At 39.9% G+C, this 26561-nt stretch overlaps 1 protein-coding gene across 1 annotated transcript; it reads right to left on the bottom strand.

Moving 5' to 3' along the window:
* Window positions 1–705: 705 nt before the first annotated feature.
* Window positions 706–24349, bottom strand: BMX (BMX non-receptor tyrosine kinase). Its single transcript, XM_062603760.1, is given in 13 exon segments — window positions 706–1118; window positions 2111–2247; window positions 2250–2267; window positions 4440–4558; window positions 8089–8144; window positions 8422–8564; window positions 10964–11014; window positions 11017–11087; window positions 15537–15715; window positions 19843–19904; window positions 23095–23229; window positions 24219–24286; window positions 24288–24349. Coding segments are annotated over 13 exon segments (1176 nt in total). The 3' UTR covers window positions 706–1043.
* Window positions 24350–26561: the final 2212 nt, after the last annotated feature.

The raw sequence follows: 26561 nt of genomic DNA, 5'->3' as shown, positions 1-26561 counted from the left end.
TAGCTGGAATATAAGGAGAGAGGAGAGTGGTTTTTCAGCCTTTATTTTAAACCCCCCTTATTTTATACATACTAGATCAGCATTTTGTAAACGCCAGTGTCTAAGTTTAGATGCCTCAGTTTTTTAGCTTCAGATGTATTTGGTAACTCTAGACTTACTGAAGTTAGCACTAATTTGTGCAGTGCTGAGCACATTTGAAAGTCGGGTGCTCTTATTTAAGTGTTAAAGCCAGGAGCCAAATTTCACCTCCTCAGTAGTAAAGTATTTGGCAAAGTAATTATGTTAATAGCATTTTTAATTTTCTTCAGGTTTTATAGAGATCAGCAAATTTACCATTTGCTATTGCAATGACTAAGGAATTCTGCATAAAACTTTTTTTTCTCTATTTTTACCTGCAGCAGGAAGCAATAACGCTCTAGTAAATACCTCATCTGCTAAGTTGCAGATATCTTAGATATGTAGCTTAGAATAATTTGAAATCAAATGTACACCTTGAGGACTGAAACTTAAGTCAATAGTGCTTGTAAGCAAACATATAATATTTTACCAGTAGTAATTTCTTAGTAATTGAAAGCAAGACTATAACCTGTGTTTCTGTCACTCGCAGCAGTTCTAAATTTGACCTACTTCAGGCATCAGTTTCAGGTGATTACAGAGAAAAAACACATTCAGGTGAGTTATGATAAGAAAAAAACCTAACAAGCATATATTTCCTTGTTTGCATTTGCAGTTAAGGCCAAATAATGACTGCTTGATGCACTGAAGGAGTGTACACAAATGGAATATATATCTCAGTGTCTGAAAAGTCTTTTGAGACAATGTTAACAAAATGAATTATATTCTACCTCAGTATCCTTGCAAATTCTGTCACCTACAGAGTGTTACAAAAGCTTTCTCCATATGCTTCTTTCCCCAGAATGCTGATTAAATGAGAAGAACGCTAACATACAGAATAATAGGGATAGCTAATGTCAGGCAGATTTCAGACTTAGCTCTCATATAGAAGACAGGTGATATGGAACCAGTATGCAGAGTCTTCTTTTTCAAGCTCTGTTGTCTTCTCTTAGTGCCTCAAAAAAAGATAAGAGCTGATAAAAGGCAGGGTGCTTTTCTGGTAGCTAAATGAAGCAAAGATGATGGATAAGGTTATTTAATTTTGAAATCATTCAGGAACTGGAATTTGCATTAGTTTTTCCTGATTTTAGCATGCAGAAATTTGCAGAGACAGTGATGACTATGAGATAAGAAAAATTACTTTTTATATATGTCTTATGCTGTGATAGTTTAAACTTCTTTCTTTGCATTAACATTTCCTCAAATGTAAGCTATTTTTCTTATTTTTCTGACAATTATATTACAAAAACACCAAACATCACTGTCATTTCATGGTATCACCACTAATGTGCCAAACAGTTCTTTGTTGCTGTTGAGACACAAGTCATGGTCCACAGACAGCTGTATAAAATTTCGATGAAGAGGAACAATAAATCAGGATAAGTCTTGGTAGAGAAGATGCAGGTGTCAAAATAAAATGAGCATGGTCAGCATCTGACTTACAACTCCTAGAAGACTCACTGATAGGGTAGCACATCCTTCTCATTCTAAGGGTGGGGTTGCTTCACAGAACTTAAGCTGTCTAAAGAGGCAGACGTTTCATCTACATTTGCTGTTTAAGATCGCTGTATAAGAAAGCAGGTATTTTATTCTGTGGTGGCTGAGATAGAAAAGATAAATGACCGTGGACAGGTACCAGTAATGGTCCTGTAACCATGGAAGGAATTAAGGCAGTTAGCTAGCTCAGCACCCAAATTTTAAACTATTAAATTAGATGAGAAGAATCTCATTCTGTGTATCATGTTGATGTTGAAGTGCACTTATTGTTATTTGCTAAATACATGGTTCTGATAAAAGGGAGCCAATCTTCCTTCATGACCTGTTTCCTGTACTAACAATGTCCTGAATTAGACTGATATATAGAATGTACTACGTACAATCAATGGCTTTTATAAGGGATATTTTCCACTATGAACATTAGTTCAGCTATCAAGAGGGGTTCCTAGTGACCTTTATTATTTTGTTTTCTCCAGTTTGTATGTGGAGATTTACATACCTCATGCCAGCAGTTGTACATTATCTGGTAGATGATGTCTGGAACCAGTTGCGGTCTATAAAGTCTGTATCCCTGAAAAACTTTCTCAATCACCTTCATGTTATCATAAACCTTGTAGGGGTGCTTTCCCAAAGTGACATCTCCCACATTAAGATACCTGCAAAAATTTTCATGGCAATGGAAGACAAAAAATGAAAGTCAAGACATAGAAGATTAGTCCTTGTTCCCAGAACAAGACACACATGCAACATATGACTGGTCAGACTCCACAGAGAATACAGTCCAAAGAAAAGTACAGATATGACTGACAAATGTGATTCTGTACATAAATATAAAACAACTTCTACTGCAGAATAAGGTAAAGTTAAATGATAAAGACAGTTATAAAATATATCTAATGTAGTCAATGATGGATAAAGTAGTCAATGATGGAGAAATCCCAAGATATAGCTATCCATGGACTGAGCTTTTTACAAAATCCATTCAAACATCCCTTTATGTATGTGAATGTACACAGAAAGAGGGGAAAAAAACCAAAATGACAGCTATAGGTATCTATGTTTTTATAGAATAATAGGAAAGATTGCTACTGATTTTTTTTTTGTCTGTGGGACATAACAGAAAGATAGCCAAATACATTATAGTGTCAGCTACACATACCTGTAAAAACAGGATTATACTGAAGCAATAGAAACACTGGATAACATCATAATCATTAATTCATAATGATAGCTTTTACAAGAAGCAATTTTTGTTGTAACTGAACATATGTGATAATCACGCCAACCCTAAAGTGAAAAAAAATGAAATATTTATTTCACAGTGATATGCAATACTGTCAGCAATGATTGCAGCATCTGTAAAGAAAGAGGCTAAACATGCACATGCACACACACACTGCTTTCACAACTAGCTCTTCTTTATTCACCGAAGCATGGTAATACATAGCATGCAGATACAGATCTGAGCCATAAAGCCAAACAGCAGCTACATCATTCCCAGTGACTGTTTTCAGTTACTGTAAATTCCAGTCTATAAACAATCACTCCCCAGGCTGCTTCCCAGCCCGACCTTGCACCTAAACACTCCCTGGCTTATTCAAGACCCAGGTGCACTATCAGCAATTATTCTGAAGAGTGGAGCATTGTACAGTGGGATCAGAATAAAATGGTATCTGAATGCCAGCTTTCTGTGATGAGAAAATTTAAACAAGGTTATTTGTTCTCTGACATCTGCTTTTGGGATATGAATACATCAGTTCTTTAGCCCTTTAAAGACTCATTAGTTAAAACCAACCAAACAAGAACTGATGTATCCTGCTCTCCCCTTGCTTCCACTGCATCAACGGATAGTTTTTAAACGCGGAAAGAGCTTCCAGAGAAAATTAATGTTTCTCACTGAAATTAATGCCAATTTTGAAGTTAACAACAATATAGCCTGGAGCCAGGATTTCTTTGATAAGAGAAAAAAGAAAAAGTATCACCAGAAAATCCAACTTCTGATTTAATCGGATATATTATAAATAACCTGTAAAGGGCATGAATGAGCTGTTTCTCTTGCAGCTGTTAATACTGGGAGACTAGCTGAAGTTAAAGATAAGAAGAAGCCCAGTATTTGGAAATAGTTTCATCTGCTTTATTCACCATTGTTCAATGTCAAGAAAAGTGGATTGCCAATCTTTCATCAACTTGACAGCTGCAAAAAAAAAATTCCTGCTTTAGGAGGATGTAAGCAGAATTTAATCACATTCACAAAAGGCTCCCTTTGATACCTTTTGCAGACTTTTAGAAACAGGGAACAGGCTCCAGGGATTTGTAAATCATAGCTTGAAACGCACTGAAGTAGAAGTTCAAATGTTTGAAATTCCTGGATAGAAAGTGATCTGCAAACATATTTTATTTTTGCTGAGATACACAGTCCTAGCTCACCCACTCTCTTCCACAGCTGGCTCATGCACGCAGTCCACTCTGACCTCTGTGATTAACAGAAAAGCTTCTTTGAGTTGAGCAGCATTGATTTGTTGTCTAGATACACCAAAGATACTGTTTGATCTCCACTGCCAACAGTTTAGTTTACCATATTAAAACACATAAATGGTAAATGGGGAGTAGGCAGTTTTAATGTGCCTAGAAGAAAAACAGTATAGTTAGAAAAATCTGAAGAGTATGGGGCTTGGATGCATAAAACTATTAAACACGAACATAAGCTGTAAATGTTTTTTACATTCCTTAAGTGTGTAAATGTCTATCATTTCTGCTTAGTAAGCTGAGGAAATCCAAACATAGTGGCATATATGCATGTATATTTATAAGTCAAATTCCATACATACCAAAGGCCCAAACATCTGACCTGCTGCTAAATTTAGTGTAATGAAAAACTTCTGGTGCTGACCACTTTACTGGAAACTTGGTTCCTAGTGAACTTATATACTAGTCATCCAGAACATACCTACAATGCAAGAACCAAACTTGGCTGTGACTAACTTGATAAGGAATTGCCTGGATGGTTGCACCCAAAGAGTGATCAATGGCTCAAATGTCCAAGTGGAGATTTGAATCCTGCAAATAGTTGTGTTCATGTCTGCTTGAGTTTTAGCACAAGCAGCATAGCTGAAATCAGACTACCATCACACCTGGAATTCAGATTACAGAACCTTTGCAGAGCTGGGCATGCTCCCTGTGCCTTTTAAGTGAGCCAGTATATAACAGTGGTGTTAAGAGGGAAGACATGAGGCACTGGCAGCAGCAAAGGCTGCAAGTAATAAAAAGTGCTTTTCTAATTGGCTGCAATAATGTTTAATTTTTCTAATAAATAACATTCACACATGTCACAAATAAGCCCTACGTGAATGTTCCAATAGAGGTATTTATTTGCTGTGCTGAACAGATTACATTTACAGAGTTCTACTGCATAGCAGAGTAATCACTCTACATGGAGTGACAAGGCAATGGCCTTATGGCTATCCAGTCCCCTTTACAGTGAAGCACTTAGGCACGTGAGTATTGATTTCGGTGCAGCAGCTTAAGGTTACTGTGTATTGCTGAACTGGGTTGTGGAGTGGTGCAGAAACCCAGCAGGCTTTAGAAAAATATTTATAGGATTCAGGACAGGTGGGAGAAGGTCATCTGGGAGTCGAACTAAAAAAAAGACGTCCTGGGGTGGGAAAGGAAGAACTGAGCCCTTCAGCATCACTAATGGGATTTTTTTCTATGTCAAAGGACATCTTAGAGGTTCAAAAAGGAAGCTAAACCCAGTTAACATTCAGGGTGGTCTGGATGGTAAAGATAACTCTGTCCAGGAAAGACAAAATGGTCTCAAGATAACTTATAGCCAAGACTGGTTTCTCAGAGAACTAATCTATTGGTTTTCAGGCAGTTCCAAAACCTGGTAGATTTTCCATCAGCAGAGTAGATGATACTTCATTTGTTATGAATTCACACCTTCAGGCTCACCTCCTATGTGAATTGTCTGCAGTGTCAGCGCTTGCATAAAAGCCTTTCTCTCTTCTGGGGCAGGAATAGGAACTCCCTACCTATGTCTATAATGACTTACTTCTTCAACACTTGTAAAAATGTAGAAACTTATGAAATAGAGTTAAAATTGGGTAAAATATTTGAAATAATTATGGTGAGAATGGAAAATACATACGCACACACGTGTGACATATATACACAGATGGTCATAGAGCACTATAGTGAGTTTCATATCTTTGGGAAATCAGATAAATTGCAGAACTTCAGGCTGAAGAAAATAATTATCGCCTTTTGTTGATCTGAAATGTTGAGAGTTTGAGCTGTTTGAGGAGTACCAATAATATTGTATTAAATCAAGAATTTTGGAAATTAGATTTTCTAATATTTTCAGGCTTCCTTTGTTGCAAAGTATTTGCAAGACTATCATGATATTGCCAACTTTGTGGTTTTCAGTCCATTCTGAAACTTCAGTGGAAATTACATCTAAATGTGAAAAACACACCCTAAACCTTCCTCTAAAAAGAGCAGAAGAGCCTGAACCATGGATGCAGGTTTCAAGTCAGTTTTTCCTCTCTCCCATGCCATGCTGTAGCAGTTGTCACTCAGCCCTATTACAAACAAATCGCTCTATTGGTACTCAGATTTAAGACAGCTTTGTTTGAAGATGGATGGGATGCCTGCTGTAATTTCCCAATGGCATTTAGATAGCCTTCTGTTTATAAAGTATCACTATATACACTGGACATCTATGGTAGATCCCACTGAGATCTTGAGAGCTGATGTTTCTCACTTTTGAGTGCAGAGAGATCTAAGGATTTTTTTTATTATTATTATTTTCAAAAAATAATTTAGGGTTTTTTTTTATTTGGTTTCTTTTTTGTGGGATTTTTCAGGTTTTTTTAGTTTTTTTGGTCAGTTTTTTGGGTTTTGTTTGGTTTTTTTTCTTTGATAGGTGTTTTGTTTGTGTGTTTTCTGTTTTTTTTTTGTTCAGCATCTCTCTGCTTAGAATGAATTTTTTGAACCTTTTCAAGGTGTAGTGGTTTGTTCCCATACCAAAAGGCAGTGTAGCTATGCTGGCATTATACACTTTCTTAACACCCACTCAGAAGTGTCAAGTCTGATATGTGATAAGTTACCATTCTTCTTCTGCTTTCATAAATATCTTTCTGTCATTTCTTTCCTAATACATAGACAATCAAAGTATACTTTCTTTTCCATTTTACATTCTACAGGACGCAGATGGCAAGATAGAGACATGACTTTTGTAGTTCTTTCTTCTTTTTTAATAATACAGCTGAAAAATCACTCTAAGAGTAGTCTTGTGACATAACATGAAATTCCTAGAAGTCCTTTCCAACCCTAACTACCCTATTCTAACCCTAACTATTCTATGACTCTAGAAGTGTGTACTCAAACAATATGAAATAAATACTATCCTATAACATGTTTCCTAAACTACTCTCTAAATATATCCTATATCCTATGACATGTTTCTAAAAATATATCCTAAATATATGATAAAGTATATCCTAAAATTTATTTCAGAAACAAAGGAGTAATAAACACAGTAATAAAAACCAGTAATATATAATAGTAACAAACATAGTAATAAACATAATAATAAGCATAGTAATGAACACAGTAATAAACATATTAACAAACACAGTAGCGAACACAGTAATAAACAAGTGTCCCAGCATAAGTGTTGTGCCCTCTGTCCCACTCAAATGATCTTCAAGGCCATGTGTGAGATGGAGTTCAGAGGCCAGCTCCCCACTCAGGGAGATGGGCCAGAGGGTGGCATTTGCTGGCAGAGCTGACAAGTGAGCCAACAAGTCCTCCTGCAAAGTCTGGAATGGGTCTGAAGGCACTGCTCTGACTCTGAAGCGAGCTGGTGGAACTTTCCAGACAGAGCAGAAGGACAGGGTGATGCTGTCCTTGCTGCCGCCTGGGTGGTGCTGGGGCAGCAGGGTGGAACTGCAAGCCCAAGAGGCAGAGCTCATCCAGGGAATCCAAGCAGCACAAGGAAATGGGCACCTGCAAGGGCAGACTCAGAAAGTGCTGATGAAGCCATGAGGGCAAGAACAGGCAGAACTTGACTCCTGTTTTTTTTTGAAGTATGCTGTAAAAGGGGATACAGGGGAGAGGCACCTGACATCCATGTTCCCCCAGGGGCATGTACATGCCCCCTGTCTAGGACTCATCCTGTTCACTTCAGGGATGTTTCCTATACTCAGAGCTTTGAAAGGTTGAAAACAGGATCTGCTATACACCCAGGTGCCTTGTTCTCCTTCCCCTGTTTGGATTTACTCAGTTGCCCATCTCTGGCAGCTCGGTTGCCAGCCTTCTCTTCTTAATGACCAGTTGCCAGTTGCTCCCCTCTTCACAGGTTGCTCTTCGCTTCCTGGTGCCCCATGAAGACCCAGGCAACCTTTCTGTTCAATAGCATAGTTAGACAGGTGAAGCCATGATTACCTTGAACCCAGGAAAGCAAGGTAATTTCACTTTCTCTCCCCAGAAGAGCTCTTCAGGTGTTCGCTTTTGGGAGCAATGGGAGGCACCTGCAATGGCAATGTGTAAGTTAGTAGGGGGCAACGACCTCCCTGCTCAATTGCTGCCCTAGCTCTGAAAGGCATATCCCTTGGGTGGGTTTGCTCAGGTCAGGTGAGCCAGCTGTGGTGGGATCACAGCACAAAGAGGGATGGCCAACCTGCATCAGCCTTGCTTTGCGCTTTGGCAGAGCTGCAGGCTGGTGGATGACCGTGCTTGTCCCTGCAGCAGCAGCCCCACCTTCTGAGGGGGGAGTTTTTTGTTATGCTGCTTGTGCACTTCACTTACCTCTGCTGTTTCTGGTGCCGTCTGAGGTGCTGGTGGCTCCTCATCCCCCTCACTAGCCGGCCCAGCCACCTCCTCCCCAAGGAGTTCTTCCTGGTGTTCAATAAAGAGCTGCACAAGCTGCGTCACCTGCACACAGCAGAGCTCTGGTTTCACCAAGGAGGCTGATAAGGGCTCAAACAGCCTTTTCCAGCCTGATCCACACTTCTGTGCAGGAAGGTGCAGCTGTGTGGCTGCTCTTCCCAGCTGCTGATGGGAGGAGGCAGCCAGGGCCCTCTGAGCAGCAAGGCTAAGGTCAGCTGGGGAGGCTGTAGCTGAGAGGTGAACACAGTGTACCTTCCCTGTCTCCTGCCAGGACATCCGGGGGGAGCTCACGGTGGGGGCTGATGAGGTTTAGACCCAGGCAGATGGCCAGGTTCCTAGCTGTCAACTTGCTCATGGCCAGGTTCGTGGTGATGTTATGGAGCAGGGACAGCAAGTGCTGAAGCAGGAGCATGTTGGCCTCAGATAACTTGCTGGCCACCCAGAGGGAACAGAAGCACAACCTTCATGAAGTTGGTGTTGACAACACAGGTCTCCCAGGCTGATCTCACCCAAGGCCACCACCTGGTTTATAGTGGAGGGACTGCCTTCCCTGAGATGCAGCCACCTCCCTCCCTCCCTGCCCTTCTGAAAGAGGCCCTTGCTGGAGCAAGCTCCAATGTCTGCAGAAAGTGATTCCCACAGAGAAAAGATTTTCTGTCACCCTTTCTCCCCAGATCCAAACCCCACATCAGTAGAGGTGGCTTGCATAAACCTTGGCTACTTCAGGCAGGCCACTGCTTTGCAGACGAGTCCTGGCTTGTGCCAGTCCCTGAGGAGCAGGCAGGCTGCTGCCACACTTACTCTTTCAGTGCTGCCAGCCTCTCCTGCCTGCTGGTCTTCTGAAGGGCACTCATCCACTCCTTATATAGCTGGACATCAAGGAGTTTGAAGGGGATCTTGCGGGTGAGATCCTGCAATGCCAAGGGCTCCATGTGAGGCTTTGGCCACTGCCCCCAGGAGCACCTGCAGCATCCCCAGGCCCTCTGGCTCATGAGCAGGTGACTGGGTTTCTGCTTGTGCTCCTGCAGGTGCCCATCAGCACCAAGAGAGCTGGGGGCTGCTGGGCTCCAGGTCAGCAGGGCTCACCTTGAAGCTGACAGCCAGCAGCATCACAGGCTAGTTCTCAAGGTGGACCTCAACCCCGCTGTTGAGGGCCTCCCTGATCTCACGGGAGGCATGCTCGCTCGCTGCCCACCAAAAGATCCCCTCTGTGGATGGTCCATGCTTTTTCAGCAGAACCAGCAGGTCCTGTGGGCACAGAGGAGAGTTGCTGGGCTGGAGACAGGCCCTGAGGTAGGTGCTGGGGACAGCCCTTCTCTGGAGGAGCCAGCGGGATGGGATGAGATGCGATGGGATGGGATGAGGTGGGGTGGGATGGGGACCCCCTGGCCGTGCTGGCTTACCTGGAAGGGTTGGGGCAGTATGCTCTCCTGTCTGCAGAGAGCTGCCAGGTGCCAGCCAAAGAGAGCCTCTGCACCAGCAGAGCCTGGCGGCCCCAGTGCCTCTACTGCAGCTGAGGTCCCTGGCCACACAAATGGCTTGGTCAGCCTCCTTCTGCTCCTACGGATCCCACTGCTGCCAAGGGGAACAAAGCAAAGAGCCGTGGAGGAGAAGCATCGGGAGAGTGCTCCCAGACATCCACCTCAATTTCCGGAGGTGATGGGAGGTGGCTCCTGCTTGGCACCAGCCTGCAAGAAATGTGCTGCGTTCACCAAGCAGCCTTGCAGCAGACCAGGCCCCTGGTGAGCTGCATCAGGCCCTGGCTGTGTGTGAGAGGCTGTGAGCCTGACCTGAGCCTGGTGCTGGAGCAGCTTCTCCAGGCTGCTGGCATCCAGTGTTGAATCCTAGGCAATGGGAAAAGAGCAGAAGATGAGGAGCCATGCAGCTGATGCTGGGGTGGGGCAGCCCCTGGGGCAGAGCAGTGGCAGGAGGGACACTTACAGAATTGCGGCTACTCAGCTCCTTGAGCACCAGCTTGATGGAGGGCAGCTGGGTGACTCCTTCAGGTGGTCTGTGCATGGGGAAGGGGCATAGAAAGAGCTGTGCGAGACCCAAGCCAGTTCTTCCCTCTGCTGCCAGCCTGGGGAGTGCTTCCACGCTGCTCAGAACAGCTGGTACCACCCGGCAGCAGAGCAGGAGCAGCAGCAGTGGTGAGAATGGGGCTGGGTGGTGTTGGCTGGATACAGCTGGATGAAGCAGCTCCGCCAGCTGTGTCCACTCAGCAGTGGGGGCACCTCTGCCTGCAGCTGTGGGGTCACCTCTGCCTGCAGCTGTGCAATTCTTCAGTACATCAAAGGAAAGCAACTGTATTGATTGTGAAGATGTTAGATCAAGTTCCACCCAAACTTTCCTAAAATGTGTTTCAATATTTAGAGTATTCAATATTGGAAGAGAGTCACCATAATGCTGAGAAATACCATAAGACAAAGCAACTTAAGTTAGAAAGAGCATATGGGATTACCATCTGAGTTGTGCTGATGGTAGTGTATAACCTTGGGAATTGATTCAAACGGTAATTTTTAGTGAGGTAATACTTGTTCTCAGGAGTTTTATGCACATGGTAATGTTTGACTGTTCCCTTTTTACTTCAGAAAAGCATAGAATCATAGAACAGTTTGGGTTGGAAGGGACCTTCAAAAGTCGTCTAGTCCAACTCCCCAAAGTGTAGCACATATCAAAACCTTGGAAAGTGCCCTCCAGCCCATATGCTAATAGATCAGTTGGTTACTGAATGAACTGCCACATTCCAGCTGCCCAAATAACAATCTAGTACATGTTACCAGGAAGACTGTTACATTTCCCTTCATCTGATTTCTGCTGGCTGTCACAAACTACCTCATTGTTTTAAACGTGCCTTGGCATGCCTTCCAGGAGAATTTGCTCCAAGATTTTGCCAGGCACAGAGGTGAGACTGACTGGTCTGTAATTCCCCAGGTCATCTGTTTTCCCCTTCTTGAAAATAGGGGTTATATTCCCCTTTTTCCAGTCGTTGGGAACTTCACCTGACTGCCGTGATTGTCACTGGCTGGAGCTGCTGTTGTTCACTGTTGTTCACTGTTGTTCAATGTTCATTGTTGTTCAACAAACATTTCCATGGTTGTTCATATATAAAGAATAAAGGATATGTAGGTCCTTCTGATGGAGCAGCTGCTCATACTGGGCACAGGAGATATTACCAGCATACCGACTTCAAAGAGGAATATTGGGCTTGTTATTCACAGCTGATTTCTGAAAAAGGCACAGCAGGCACATAAAAATGCCAGTCATTGTAAGTATTTTCAAAACTGCTTTTAAAAGCCAGAGGGTAGACCTGGGACTTGTCCTGCATATGTGGCTTTAGGACATTAAAGAGAAATTGCTAGTTCCCATCTGCTTCCTTTATTCCAATGGCTCTCCTCACCCTGAAATATCTGAACTCACTCTGTGACTCTGACTTACAGTAGCTTGTTAGAGGAGGACTCTGCTGCCCTAAAGTTCTGCTAGGATCCCTACCAGAAGTAATTTACTCTGTCTCCTGCTGACCATGACATAGCTGTCTCTCTAAAAGCTGGGCTGTGCATGATTCTTTTCTAATCTTGAACCTTCTAGTTATCATAATATTTCAGTAAACTGAGAGATCCCAAATGGAGGAAACAAGCCAAACATGCTATGTCAGATCAGTTCTGGAAGCTTCAATGAAACTTTTTAAATAGCAGTTCACTTTCATGAAGCAGCCCTTTATCATACAAGACTGATGCGTCTAATGACTTTGTCTGAAAGCAAATACATTCATGCCTTTGAAAGTCTGCTGGCTGTTATGTTGCTGATAACAATATCTGCAATTATGATAATTTTTATGACAGCCATATGTAGGATACCATTGTTCTATGTATAGCAGACACTGAAAGTGGAAAGGCAATCTCTGCCCAAAGAATCCTTTGGATTCTTATGAAGACATATTCTATATACTCACTCATGCTTAATGATACTCTGTTTCTGCCAATGCTTGTTCACTGACCCTGGTGTTTTCCCTGCAAACCAAAACAACATGCTGAAATTATGAAAAATCAGTTACGAAAAATAACTATGGTTAAAAGCCATACTAGGTATGTTTTTTGAATGGTTATGCCATGGTCTACAGCGAATATTTTGAAAAGTTGAGACGTGTTTAGTTGTTTGGATTTTTTGGGGGACTTGATAAACACACAGACTTTCCCCTCCACTGTGCAATGTGTCAGAAAGCCAAATACTCTCTCTGCATACTGTAACAGGCTACGAAACTACACATCACTTTAGTGACCTTATGAAGAGTGCATCTACCTTTTCAAAATTTACATGGCAGACATATAAAGCGCTAGACTTTCCAAAAAGTGTTCTTAGTATGGCTGAAAACAGTGGCAGAAAAAGAGATGCCTAAAATAACCTCTTATGCAAAAATAATACTGATTTATGCTTGCCTTTTACAGGATACTGTAAAAGTAGGGTTTTTTTAAGGAAACCTCTGAATCTTGTGCAGTATGGTTTATGGTAAGATAATCTGTCATACATTTATGGCATACCTTTAATGCTTACAACATCATGTCACGTTACTAAAAAGGGAAAGAGGAATCTGATGTATCACCTTGACAGACCTGGACTCCCTTTATCCTGTACTGGACTACTCACATACATACAAAGGCATGGAAGTGCTAGCAAGGCTGATTTAGTGCCTTGCTAGCACTTCCATGAGTAAAAAGATTGAAATGCCAGCATCGCTGAAGTCAATGGCAAAACTGTATTGATTTAAATGAAATCAGTATTTTCAACTGATGGGTTTTTTTGCATGAGTCAGGAGCACAAACTGTATCTGATTCTATACATTTCAGGAAACTCAGTGTTATTTAAAAAGAAAAATATTCCAAAAATATTGCCTTGTCTTTACTGGGGGGGGGAGGGAAACATTTAAAACATTTAAGCATTAAACATTAAGGAAAACATTAAGGCTGCATATTTATTCATCTTGGCTCATCAGCACTCAGAGATGTCTTTCTCAAGTAAGTGCTCAGTGCAAAATCTTCATTTCCACAAAAAAAAAAAAAACAATTCACAGTTAGCATCTTAAATTTGGTCATTTAAAATAAATAAAGGGATTCAGAAAGTAAATCAGAAAGTCAATTTTTAGAATGTCACTGGCTGAAATGATCATGGTGAAAACATTTCTGCTTTTACTTACCATATAGCAAAATAGAGAAGTAATTTGTTTTAGAAAGTTACCTTTCAATGAAATAGTCTTTTCACTAGCCACTGAAATGGCTTCTTCCCCTGTGATTGGTTTCATCATATGGAACGATGCGAGCAGCTGTTCAACAATATCATTACATGTCATCTCAGCTGCTGCGATGAAGGATGCCAGTGATTAATGGGTGCCAGCAGAGCATCCAAGGTCGACTGCAGAAAGTCAATAGGTAGGCTCAGCACTCTTCCTGACACAATGACAGATGCAATTGAGAAGCTAAGCTAAGTGAAGATGGACAGCTGAGCTAGCACTTAAAAGCATCTGGCAGCACGGCATGATAGACCTAAGTTATGGGGCGCAGCAGGCATCTGTAGTAGTAAGGGGTGGGCTATATGCTGTGCCCAAGAGGAAAACAAGTAGGGGGAATAAATAGTACCTTTGAATATAGATAGACATAGAAAGAGTTTCTTTAGCACAGATTTCAGTGAAGTGAAAAGAAAACTGAAAAGGCATGAAAACAGGCGAAACAGGTAACTTCTGCTGTTCATTTCTATTACATTCAACAAAATTATATCTTTTCTTTTCAAGCAGAATTTAAAGGTTTTCTAATGATGTATGTGTGATTTGTCCTTACAGAATCAGTAATGCAAAACTCTCAAGTTTCTCAAGCCAAAGAAAAAACTGTAAATGTCCTCCCTTTCTTTTGACCTTTCCCTTCTCCTCCATTGATCTTAGAGCCCTCTATTCAGGCTTTATAAGCAGAGCTCCCTTTATCATATGCTTTTACATAGCCATAAGCAGTCCAGTGAATACACCTAAGAGTGTATCTCAGCTTACAACATCTCTGAGTTGCTGGCATTGTGTGCTGCTTTCTTCATCCAGAACAGTATGCTAAGCTTGTGAGATATAAAATGCAGACACTTTAGCTTAAATTAAGGTTGCTGATTTTCCTGCAGTTGTAAACTCAAATAAATGAATTGTGAGTGGATTAAGTAATTTTATTCTGTTCCAAACCAGTTTGGGCATCCCTTAGCTCAAAAATTCTTCCCTTCCACATTTCTATCAATTATATAAAATCAAACTCAGCTAGCATCCAACGTGAGACAGACAAGGAATCTTATCTCTTCCAGGCAGCTTCTGTTTGTTGCCTTGCCTTTGCCTCCAGTGTACTCCTAAAGCTGTTTCTTATTTAATAACTTGGGAAGAGACACTCTTTTCTGCCTCAGCTGGATATTAATGAAAAATACCTTTTCTTTTTTTTCTTTTTTTCTGTTGCTAAAGGGGATTCCTCATTTTGTGAACCTCAAAGAGAATAATTAAACCCTGTGTGGTATTGGGTGCCCTTTCTTCATGAATAAGTATTGCCAACACTGGGGAGAGACTGGAGTCATAAGTAATTCATGCCTCAGCAGTTCTCACTGGTCTCCCCTACTGCTACTGCAATAGTAATGGTGTTGGTCTAGATGGTTTGTGTGTATGACACAGGCAACATCTCTGAGATTTTATCTTTTTATTCATTTAAACTAAATAATTGGGAAAAAAATTACAGTTTCTGTGTACATAAGCCCTTCTTCAGGCACATGTCAAAATTAAGACCACCTTTGCTAGTGTACTAGGCAGTGACTGTTGTAAATCTTACTCAACCTGGCAGCCAAGGATGGTAATGAAAATGGAGTTGTACAGATGACAATGAGGCTTCTAAAGCAACATTTAAAACTACTAAGGTAATTCTGACATAGATCCTGAAAGGTACTAGGACTGCCTGCAGTGTTGTCTGTGAAGATGAGGTATGTGGAAGACCATGGTCATGAAACAAAAGTATTCTGCAGGGCACACTTGCCTTTCCAAATCCTTTGCATTCCATGAGTCAGAATCTTCCTCTTGCAATATATAGCATTTATTGCTTCTGACAAGGTGGATAGCTGAATTTTCTTTGAGTTCATAGTTGCACTGGGCCACAGCCATATTCAGGACTGACTTGTGTGGTGATGGCACTTGAGACACTCTTCTATGCTTCCACTTCTGAAGACAGAGGAAATAAAATTATAAAGGGATGCAGCATAGAGTACAGCAATAACATGTCATGTACAGGATCATTTATATATTCAACATGTAGAATGATACTAGTCAAATTAATTAAAGCTAAAAAGATGGCCACAGACAAGCAGCTCTTTCCTCATCCATGCAGACGCACGTCCCAAATATTGTCCATACGTGTGAGACAGGTGAGAACAGAACCAAGTTCTGTGATAATGACAACAGAAGCAATTAACTTCATGTGGAATATGTCATCCTACAGAAATGTCTATCACTCATCACTGATTGTTGAAGAGGCCTATACAAATTACTTGAAGGAGAAGCCTAGCATTAAAGTTATGGGACATCACCCAAACCATAGGCAAAAGAGCATGTAAAATTAAGGCAATGAAATGCATTTAGAAATTTGGGAAATGACATAACTGAGAAAATCCAGGCATCACAATTCTTTAAGAGCAGAGATAACTACACTGACAGCAAAGGATGAGGGAAAATAAGAAAGACTTAGGAGAAAAAGTTCCAAATGACACCTATTTATTATTGAAAACCACTGCAATGAAACACCAGGGAAGAACGCCAAGTGTCTTGAACCAGGCTGTGATTTCTTTAAATCAAGTCCAAGTGAACATAGCATTGTATGTTTGCTTGTTTTCTCTTCACTGACATTTATTTATTTATTTTATTTAAACAAGGAGAAACCAAAGAGCCAAGTGAATGCCTGATTGAGTCCACTGAGCCAGAAGACACACATGATCTCTTCCTGCAAACACACAAAGCCTCATCTGATGCCACTAAGCTCCAGTGGAGATACTCATTCTTTAAAAGATATCACTCACAGCAGAGTCATCTTCATTTGAACAGAAGAAGATCTGTTACTCATCAGCTACTACTACTTGAACCCAATAAGAGTGGTTCCTTTTTTGTCATATCTGACTTTGGTGGAAAGATGCTTATAGCTTGAGGGTATGTGTTAGGCATCATTCAGGTTTTAGATTGGCTGTTTGTTTTGTAGAATAATGACAGAACTAGTGTTTCCTGTAGTTTTCAGAAAGATGGAGAAAATTATAATGCAAAGATTGAACTGTTTTCTCTTTAAAGCATCTAATGATGTTAGAGAAAGCTGATACTCAATACATGCTTTTATGAGCTGATGTGCCCCTCCTGTATTTGGCTTTAGTAATTTTCTGAGATTAAATTGTTCTTTCTTAATTTCCTGTGTTTCACTTGTGGAATGACCAGAGTGTCACTCTTTGATGGAGCTTTCATCTTTTTGTGTGAACAGAAGAAATTTCAAAGCACTGACCAAAGTAAATGGTAGAAAGAATTATTATCAAAGAAATTAGTTTTGCTTTGTCCAACCAGGGACAGGGAAAAGAAACAGCCAAAGATGAGCCCATGACATTTGTGTCCTTCTGAACATGTCTGTTTGCAATAGTCTGTTACAGTATTCTGGATAGACTTCATCTGTAACCTGATAGAGATGAATGTCCCCATTTGTGTCCCTATATGCAGCTTTCCATTTCCAGCACTAGCAGAAAGGTCCAGAGCATTTCCTAACAGTAACTTGGTGAACCTTATTATTTCCTTTATGCTGGCAGTGATATTATTGTGGGTTTCATATTGATGACTGTGACACTCTTACCTAGAGAGAGATGCAGGTGACAGTCTGTGATTCGGCTGTGATGTCCATATAGGCAATGGTTACTTTCTGCAGAACTGCACCCCTGCCATAAAACTGGAAGCATGTCCTGGAGCACTTCAGCTTCCATAAAACCTGTCCAATATATAATCATAAGAAGATGTGTGTGTGCACTCAATGAACTTCTATCTGATCTACTGCACTATTGGTCTGTCCACCATGAACCATTTCCTATTGCAAAGACAGTGGATGCCAGGCATCAGCAGAGGTGAAAGTGTTTCTCAGGCAAGAAGCTGTTACCAAAGCACAGGGGATGTGCCTATGGGTTCCTGTGGAGGGACCTTTGTGCCCGCTATTCTTTGTAATGCCATCGCTCTTTAGGAACCAGCTCCACTGTGGGAGACTTTGAGGTATAACTGAACTGGTGAAAGGGACAGAGGCATCAAGGATGCAGGATGTAAGCATACAAAAGTAATGCCTCATGCAAAAAGCAGTGCCTCTACTCAGTTTTAGCCACACACAGAAGTGATGCCTCTGATCAGCTGGGAAGAAAGCAAGGAGCAAAACTTACAAGGCTGGATAGGTGAGGAACATGAACTGAAAAGTAGGCAGAAGGAAGGTTAGGGATAACAGTAGTACCTCTGGTGACCTAACTGAGTAGATGAAAGAGCATAATGAAAATGTGCTGAGATCTTATAGAAGTAGCTCTGTATGAAAATGTGCTGAGATCTTATAGAAGTAGCTCTGTGACTAAATATAGACTTTCTTACCATAAGAAGTCAGTATTAGCCTTCTTAACCTGATTATATTGTACTGCTTGGGAAAATGAAATCAAATTTTTCTAACCAAATATGGTAGTTATTATACCTACATTTACTAAACCTGATTTAGAAGTACCCATCTGAAAACTGTCATGTTCCTGCTTTTTAAATTTCCTTTTCAAAATATCATCTCTGAACTCAAGCAGATAATAAAAATAAATCATAAAAGCCTAGCAGAAGGCAGTATGTTCAGAAGCAGATTTGCATGACTGGTGATCTCTCCAGATAGGCAAAGCATCTCCTGACAGAAGTCAGGCAAAACAGACCTCAGTATTCGAAACAAGTTAAGCTGCTGCCTGTTCATAATGCTATTACTTTAAAATCTCATTATCAGAAAAAATGTCAAAAGCTTCTTTGTTCATAGCTTCTTTACAAGGCTTTATTATTATTTTTTGTAAAACTCCATTTTACAGCTTTTATGGTTTTATCTTCTGTCTTTTGATAATCTATGTGTTTCTTAAAGCCCTAGCTTTCAGAAAAAGCTAAGATATAGACCCAGATCTAAAGATACAAAACAGAAGACAAAATAAAGCAGGAAATACAGATTTTAAAATCTCATTATTTGAGACCCAAACTGGTTAAATTTGGAGGAGGCTGTGTAACAGTGTGTGAATACACAGTCCAACCATACTGTTAGACATTTCTTTAAGAGATAAAAACATTATAACTGAAGCCACTTTGGTCAGTAATTTAGCTGGGCAGTAAAATTAAGGTCAAAGATATCACTATTGTTCTTGTATTTTACAGGAGGAGATAGATGAGGAAATAAGCATAGAAGCAGATATTCCAGTTTACTTTTTTTAACCCTTCTAACTGCTGACCTTTTTCATCAAGCAACTGCTGTGCTAGGGGACTCAGGATGAATGAAGCCCAAGTATTACCTTTTGGCATCTTAGTGTTATATTTGTCTCTTTGGGTCTGTGAAAGCCTGCCTTTCTCAGATGGACAGTAAGGCCCAGTGAGTGCTGGTGGGACACCACACTCTTGGGCTTTTGTCTGATACAAAGTCAAGATAAAGGCAAGAGCAGATAAAAAGCTCAGATGAACTTTGCAATTTCTTAACTTAGAGGCTGCCTCTGTAAAGTTGGATTAAAAAGGCATCTGTACTCCTGACCCAGCCCCAGAGGAGCACAGTTTGGGACTTGCCTGAGATAAATGTAGTTCGTCCACCATTTCTCACCCCCACAAAGCAGGTATATTTGTTGAAGTCTTCAGTCACAATATTTTCTCGAAGTACTGTGAGCACCATTTTCACTGGGGAGTGTGGTGGAGGGAAGTTTTTGGCATCTGTAGGAATGGGACCACCTACAAACTAGAGAGCTAAGTTTGATGTCATTCCCTGATCCCACTGAAAATAAGTATATAAAGTAAAAGATATATACAATACAAGGGCTGTAGCCAGTACTGCCACCAGCATATTAAATCGAATGTGGCCGATACTTTCCCAGTTTGCCACATGGAGGAGGGAGATGAGTCATTATGTCTGACAAACTGCTGGACACAAAGATTCTGAAGCTGCACTGCAGATTAGAAGTTTACACCAACTTCCAGTGAGTGCTATTTCAATTCTCCATTCCATCCCACACCCTTCCTACCACCTGGATACCAGGTCTTTCCCTCCAGCCAGATAATCAAATGTTTTCACCTACCAGCATTTGAAGGACTGGAGGCAGTGGTTTTAGAGACCCAGTTGTACAACGCAGAGTCACATCTAGAAGAGAGGGAGAATTAAAATAAACCCCACAAATTTAAGTGGGTTTTCATCTCCTGGGGCTCCTTCACTTCCAGATCTATATAGTGGTAGCAACAGCATCATGACAGTTGACATTTCATCTGCCTGATATTCTGACATGCTCTAGCTCTGTGTTTTCAACATTCTCTTAATTCAAGCACCATCTCAATATCCTTAATAAACTCATCAATCATTGTTTTAATCTATGGTAAAATGTGAATTCAGAGAAATTTGTTATTGTATTTAGCTGTGTATTTTTCCCAGTTCTGTTAGCTTAGTTGGAATAATAGAATCACTTCGGTTAGAAAAGACCTTTAAGATCATTGAGTCTGCTCTCTAACCTAGCACTGCCAAATCCAGCACTAAACCGTGTCCCTAAGAACCATGCCTGCATATCCTTTAAATACCTCCAGGGATGGTGACTCAACCATTTCCCTGGACAGCCTGTTCCAATGCTCAACAACCCTTTGAAGGTGAAGAACTTTTTCCTAATAGCAAATCAAAACCTCATCTGGTGCAACTTGAGGCCACCTCCTCTCATCCTGTTGCTTGTTACTTGGGACAATAGATCAACATACACCTCACAAAGTAGGCATTAAGTACCTCAGCCGTTTGCTCATCCTTTGTCATTATGTTTCCCCTCACATCCAATAAAGCATAGAGATTCTCCTTAGCCTCCTTTTGTTCCTAATGTATTTATAGAAACTTTTTTTTTTTTTGTCCTTTATGCCAGTAGCCAGATTAAGCTCTATTGGGCTTTGCCCCTTCTAATTTTCTTCCTGTATAACCTCACGACATCATTGTAGTCCTCCTGAGTGGCCCTTTCCTTCTTCCAAACATCATAAACTCCCCTTTTTTTTTCCTGATTTCCATCTCTCTGTTCAGCCAGGCTGGTCTTCTTTCCACTGGCTCATCTTTTGGCACATAGGGACAGCCTATTCCTACACCTTTAAGATTTATTTCTTAAAGAATTTCCAGCTTTCCTAGAGTTCTTTGCACTTTGGGACTGCTTCCCAAGGAGCTATCAACCAGGCTTCTAAATAGGACAAATTCAGCCCTCTGCATGTAACAGTTTTGCTGAACCCCCCTCTTTTTATTTCTCCAAGAACTGAAAACTCACTTTGTGATTGATTTGATTGCATTCAGAAGGAAACACATGTATGCTTTATTTTTATTCTGGTTCTTTGAAATTGTTTCATTGACATTTTTAGTCTATGAAGCAATGATAAAAACTACTTTCAACTACCCAGTGGTTACAATACTGAGGCTATCTGGAGTCATCTCTACATAGACAGTCTCCCTGTGCTCTGCACATCTCTGTTGACAACCTTAGGAACTTATTTAGGAACAAATTTAGAGTAGATACAGCACATTATCCTGCATGCTTTTTTATCTCAGACATAAACGAAGCATTCAATATAAAAAAACTCTCTTTATCATTCTTGTCTTGGTTAAATCATCCATGACCGGTAATGAGGTATTGCCTTGTCCTTGTAATTGATGGGGGTTTCATGGCCTCCTTATTTGCTTTTGAAACAAGTGATTTTGAAGCTAGATGAAGCTATTAACATTACTGATATAAATCAACCGACCACTCTTTACATTATTTAGTGTTCCATAATGATGAAACCTGTAGTAATAGTAGATAAGCCTGTATAATTCATTTAAATTTTCAAAAATGAATGCCTATTACAAGAAGTCTCACAGATCTAAATCAGGTACCTAACTGCTCACACCTACATTTTTAGATTTAACTTCTAATTTTGTGTTCATATTTTTTTTATTGTGACTGTAAATATGTAAGACCAAAGTTCAACCATGATTGAAATTAGTGGATCTCCCAGTGCTCCACAGTTTCAAATAAACAAGCTTTAAAAGGCTGAAACACAAATACTCATAAACTGGCATTCCTTCTCCCAAACATGGCACTTGTACTGTTTGTCAGTGGCACTCTAGTTTCACTGACTGTAGAACTGAGATTCATGGAGTCTTTAGGAGGAACCTGAACTGGGTAACTGAAACAGATGAAAGGCAGCAAATTTGAAGTTATGGTTTTCTCATCACATTTAATTCTTGAACGTGTAATGCTTTGTGCAGCTCCATCTTCTGATACAGGGCATAGGCTTGGTTTTCGTGACTGTGGCACATCTGAATGATAATGGAGCAGTCAGAAGTAAAATCTTGCACTTGGTATTAAGGCCAAAACAGAAGTGGAAAGAGGCAGTGAAAATCAAAATAAGAATTTTTAAGTGCTTAATTCTGCCTCAAAAAAGTGATAATCACATAGTATAGTGATCTATATATTTCAGATAATATTAAGGCAAATATTTGATAGACCTTTGAACTTAATAGAACCAAGACTTGATCTAAATTCTATCACAGTCAATTAAAAATATTACGTCAAAGTCATAACTTCAGTAATAGGGTTTGCTTTTCTATTTGCTGAAAATGTCAGAACCATATGTCGTGGTTTAAGCCCATCCAGTAATTCAGTAACACGTAGCAGTTTGCTCACTCCCCCCACTTACTCCCCCTGCTCCCAGAGGGATGGGGAGGAGAATCGAAAGAATGTAACTCTCACGGGTTGAGATAAGAGCAGTCCAGTAACTAAGGTATAACACAGATCACTACTGCTACCACCAATAATAATAACGATAAGGGAAATAACAAGGGAAGAGAATACAACTGCTCACCACCTGCCGACCGACACCCAGCCTGACCAAGCAGTGATCTTAAGCCCTTCCCAATAACTGCCCCCAGTTTATATAGTGGGCATGATGTGCTGTGGTATGGAATACCTCTTTGGCCAGTCTGGGTCAGGTGTCCTGTCTCTGCTTCCTCCTGGCTCCCCCTCCTCCCTGGCAGAGCATGAGACTTGGAAAGTCCTTATTCAGACTAAACATTACTGAGCAACAACTAAAACCATCGGTGTTATCAGCACTGTTCCCAGGCTGAAAGTAAAAACCACAGCACTGCACCAGCTACTAAGAAGGAGAAAAATGACTGCTTCTGCTGAACCCAGGACACCATGGAATCAGTTAGGTTGGAAAAGACGTTTCGAATCATCAAGTCTAACCATTAAGTATCATTAGCACTCAGCAATGTCAGCTATTTCCACGCAGGACAGGAACACTAAGTGCAACCGTTTAGGATGACTGTCATCTTGCACATGAAATGTAAATTAAACAGATTTCATGGCTAACCTGAAAAGGATATTGTCTTGCAGGAGGTGGTGCTTCCTCAAGATTCATTGTTTCAACACATTGTGTTTTCTCAATTGATCCCTTTTTTGCTTCTTTTTTTTTTCTAAGAGAGAAAAAACACAGCAGACTGTAAACTAATATTAACACAGTATAAAGTGTTCTACTTTGATGATTTCACTCAATTTCATTTTTCAAGCTGTATAAGCCACAGCTTTGGCTTTGTTAAGCTTTAAAATAAAGGTAGTAAAAATCCTCCCTTGTACCATAATATAATGTTATTCAAATTCCTTTTTAAGTCAGTTACAAGAATTGCAGAACACAGCCACACATCTGTGAAAGCATCTGCTGCAGCTGCAGGAGTACAGGGCAGAAGGAGGGACTAGGAGGAAAAGAAGAAGGAGAAATTAGGAGGAAAACACTTTAATTGCAAACCAGAAGCCTAGCAGCAGCATCCATAATTTTGTTAAGGTAACGGAGCTTATTCTCACTGAGCTTCCCTGCAGTTTTGCAGTGGGATGTATCTCATAGGAGGAGTCCAAATGTGTTTAAAGGAGCAAAAACTTCAAGATAAGCTGCCTGGGACATACACTTGCATTCCTCATGGGAGATCTTCTGAGTAAAAAGCCACTCTTTCACGATATACAGTCACTCCTTAGGAAAAAAGGGACAACCATTTGCTTTGTGCAGCTGACGGATGGGATTCTGAATTAATTATTCCTTATACATGTAACTTCTGAAGCCCATTATTTACATCAGTTCAGAGGGAAGCCTGAAAAAGGAAACATCCTACTCAAGGCAACATAAGCATATGCCAGTGTTAATTACTTGCTTACGTTCTCTTTGGAAGGACACAAACAGATGCTCAATGGTAATCACTGTAAGATTTGTTTTGAATGAAGACACTCTCAAGCCTGCAGCTAAGTGTTTTCCTGAACTGAAACTAGGATCTGATACCCTATAATTCTACTCAGAACAAAGTACACTTGTTGTTACAACACATAATGTCTAATTAAGTTTCACAGAAGAAAAACAGAGGAGTAAGGTGACACTAGAAAATCTTAGACGTTTATGTAAAAAATGTTTCTTATCCCTTTGTCATATTCATAGTAACAAAGGTTTGCTTTTGTCTGAACAAACTTTTCTTGTAATTAATTAGTGATATTTTTTCTTCTGTTGTGATTTCTTTAAAAGAGGTTCTTTTAGAATTGTTTTCTTCTCCATTGTATTACTACTATAAATAAGCATTGCAAGATCAACTATAGAAACTGTAAAGAATATATTAAGAATCATTGTATTCTATATGTTTTATAAAATTTTACTTAATATCTGGTTACAAAGCATGTGTTTAATACTGCTTAAATGAATTTACTGAGTGAATAAACTAAATAACCTTATTTGTTTAAGCAGTATTAATAGTATGCAAATAACAGTATACAAAAATATACTTTTATTATATTTATATAGTACAATAATAGTATACAAAAATTAAGCTACAGATATACTGTAGTTCTAAAAAAAGAATCTCTGTTATATTATTGTCTTGAGGATCTCTGCTTTTAAGACCATGCACCCTTTCTGGCAAAGAGCATAGTCTGCTTTATCCACGAATGTATTACATCTGCAGCATAACATGCAAGTCATTACAGCAGGAAAGAGAATGACAAGAAAGAAAACCGTTCTATTTACAGACCAGAAAAACATACCTAGTGCTGACAATTGTGTTCCCTGAACTAAAAATTTCTCATTCCTTTCTTTCAACTGAAATAAATGTATGTTTATAGAATGGTGACACACAGAAAGATCAAAAAGTAAAAACGTTCTTGCAAGGTATGTATATGCATATATATTTACAGCTATGTATTTTTTTCTTAGCCTTGATAAACATACAATGGAAAATGCCAAGAAGGATGAGATCCACCATATTTCTACAAGTTTAATACAGTTTCAGGTTATCTTACTGAAATGTGAAGAATGTAGGTCACGTCTTTTGCCCTGTACATTGTGGAGCTCCAAGGGGGAGTGCTGAGCTAAGCAACCCACTTAGTTTTGTCCATGTTGACTTCAGAGAGCCCAGCAGGAAAGGAAAATTTTCATGATGCTCATCATACTCACTTGATCTCTCCACTGAATCCCACCCAACACCAGAAAGTACCAAATATCTAGTAGAAACAGTCTGAAGAGGAAAAGAGGGGGCTTTACTAACCTACTGGAGGCTAAGAGACAGGATAGGTGAGGTGGAATTTTAGCTACCATATTTTAAAGCATTATTTGTAGCTCTTTTTTTCCAGGGTTGTCACTCTGTGATCTTTACAAAATTTCTTAAATAACTGCTGCTTGAATTACTCTGAGCAATTACCTGAACTGCCAGGACTGATAACATCATTCATGTGAGATTAGGTTTCTAATCCTCTATATCTGATAGACCTTTGAGCATAAATAAACAAGATTTGATCTACATTCTATCACAATTAATTGAAAACATTTCAGAGAAGTCAGACTTTCAGAAGTAAGGACTCTAAAGACTGAGAGCCCAGAGAATATCAGCTGAAGTCACATGGAGTGACTGCAGTCTATACTTGGTGTGGCTTAGAAAAAAGAACAAGTACTTCCATTACTACTTGTAGAAGAACTAACAAAACAACCTCTGGGTTTGACAAAGTTGTGCCATGAGTGCATACCAAGAAAAAGGTAAAGACAAAAGGATTTATCACAGTCTATAATTTCATTTAAGTATTAGAACCTTACGTTCTATAAATCATAACTTGTAACACCTATTTGTTAATAAATGGTATTACAAATACAGGAATATTACATATATCAAATACAAAATATGAAATAAATATTAAACTCCTGAAAGATTTATTAAACATATTTCTTAAACAAAAATATAAATACTTGTAATATATATATTATTTTCATTTTTTTTAATATAGGCAAACCCACATACTCTTCTTTCTGAAACAATTAGCTGAAAATAACAGTCTGTTCCACTTAGGAACACGATGTTTGTGCATATGTCCTTGCATAGTATATGACATCCTGGATTGCCTTGTGATCTAATAGTAAACCTTCTATCTTGTTATCTGTGGATCTGTGGCAAGCACATGACCTGTTTCTAAGGGTGCAATAGATGGTTAAAGGTACAGATTAAAAGAAAAATGTAAAATAGCCTGTAAGTTTATTACATCCCTTGGTTTCTCTGAAATAGAATACTGTTTTCAGTCTTTGAGGGAGCAGCTGCTTATGTTGCAGCTTATATAAGCCACTTCATTACTGGAGTGTTCTGATTCAAGTTTAAAAAAACGTTTTCCAGACTTTGAATTCTCATTACAATTTAAGATAGATAGAAAACAATTTCAAACTCAAAAAAAATATTGACAGCAAAGCTAATCCTTGTGCAGATCCACTGCTTACTCTTCTTTGCCTTCTTGTG

This window comes from Pezoporus occidentalis, unplaced genomic scaffold, assembly GCF_034315485.1.
Source record: "Pezoporus occidentalis ecotype Australia unplaced genomic scaffold, CSIRO_AGI_Poc_V1 ctg81, whole genome shotgun sequence".
NCBI lineage: Eukaryota > Metazoa > Chordata > Aves > Psittaciformes > Psittacidae > Pezoporus > Pezoporus occidentalis.
Note: the sequence above shows the minus strand (reverse complement) of the source record. Positions and strands in the feature narration are given on the sequence as shown.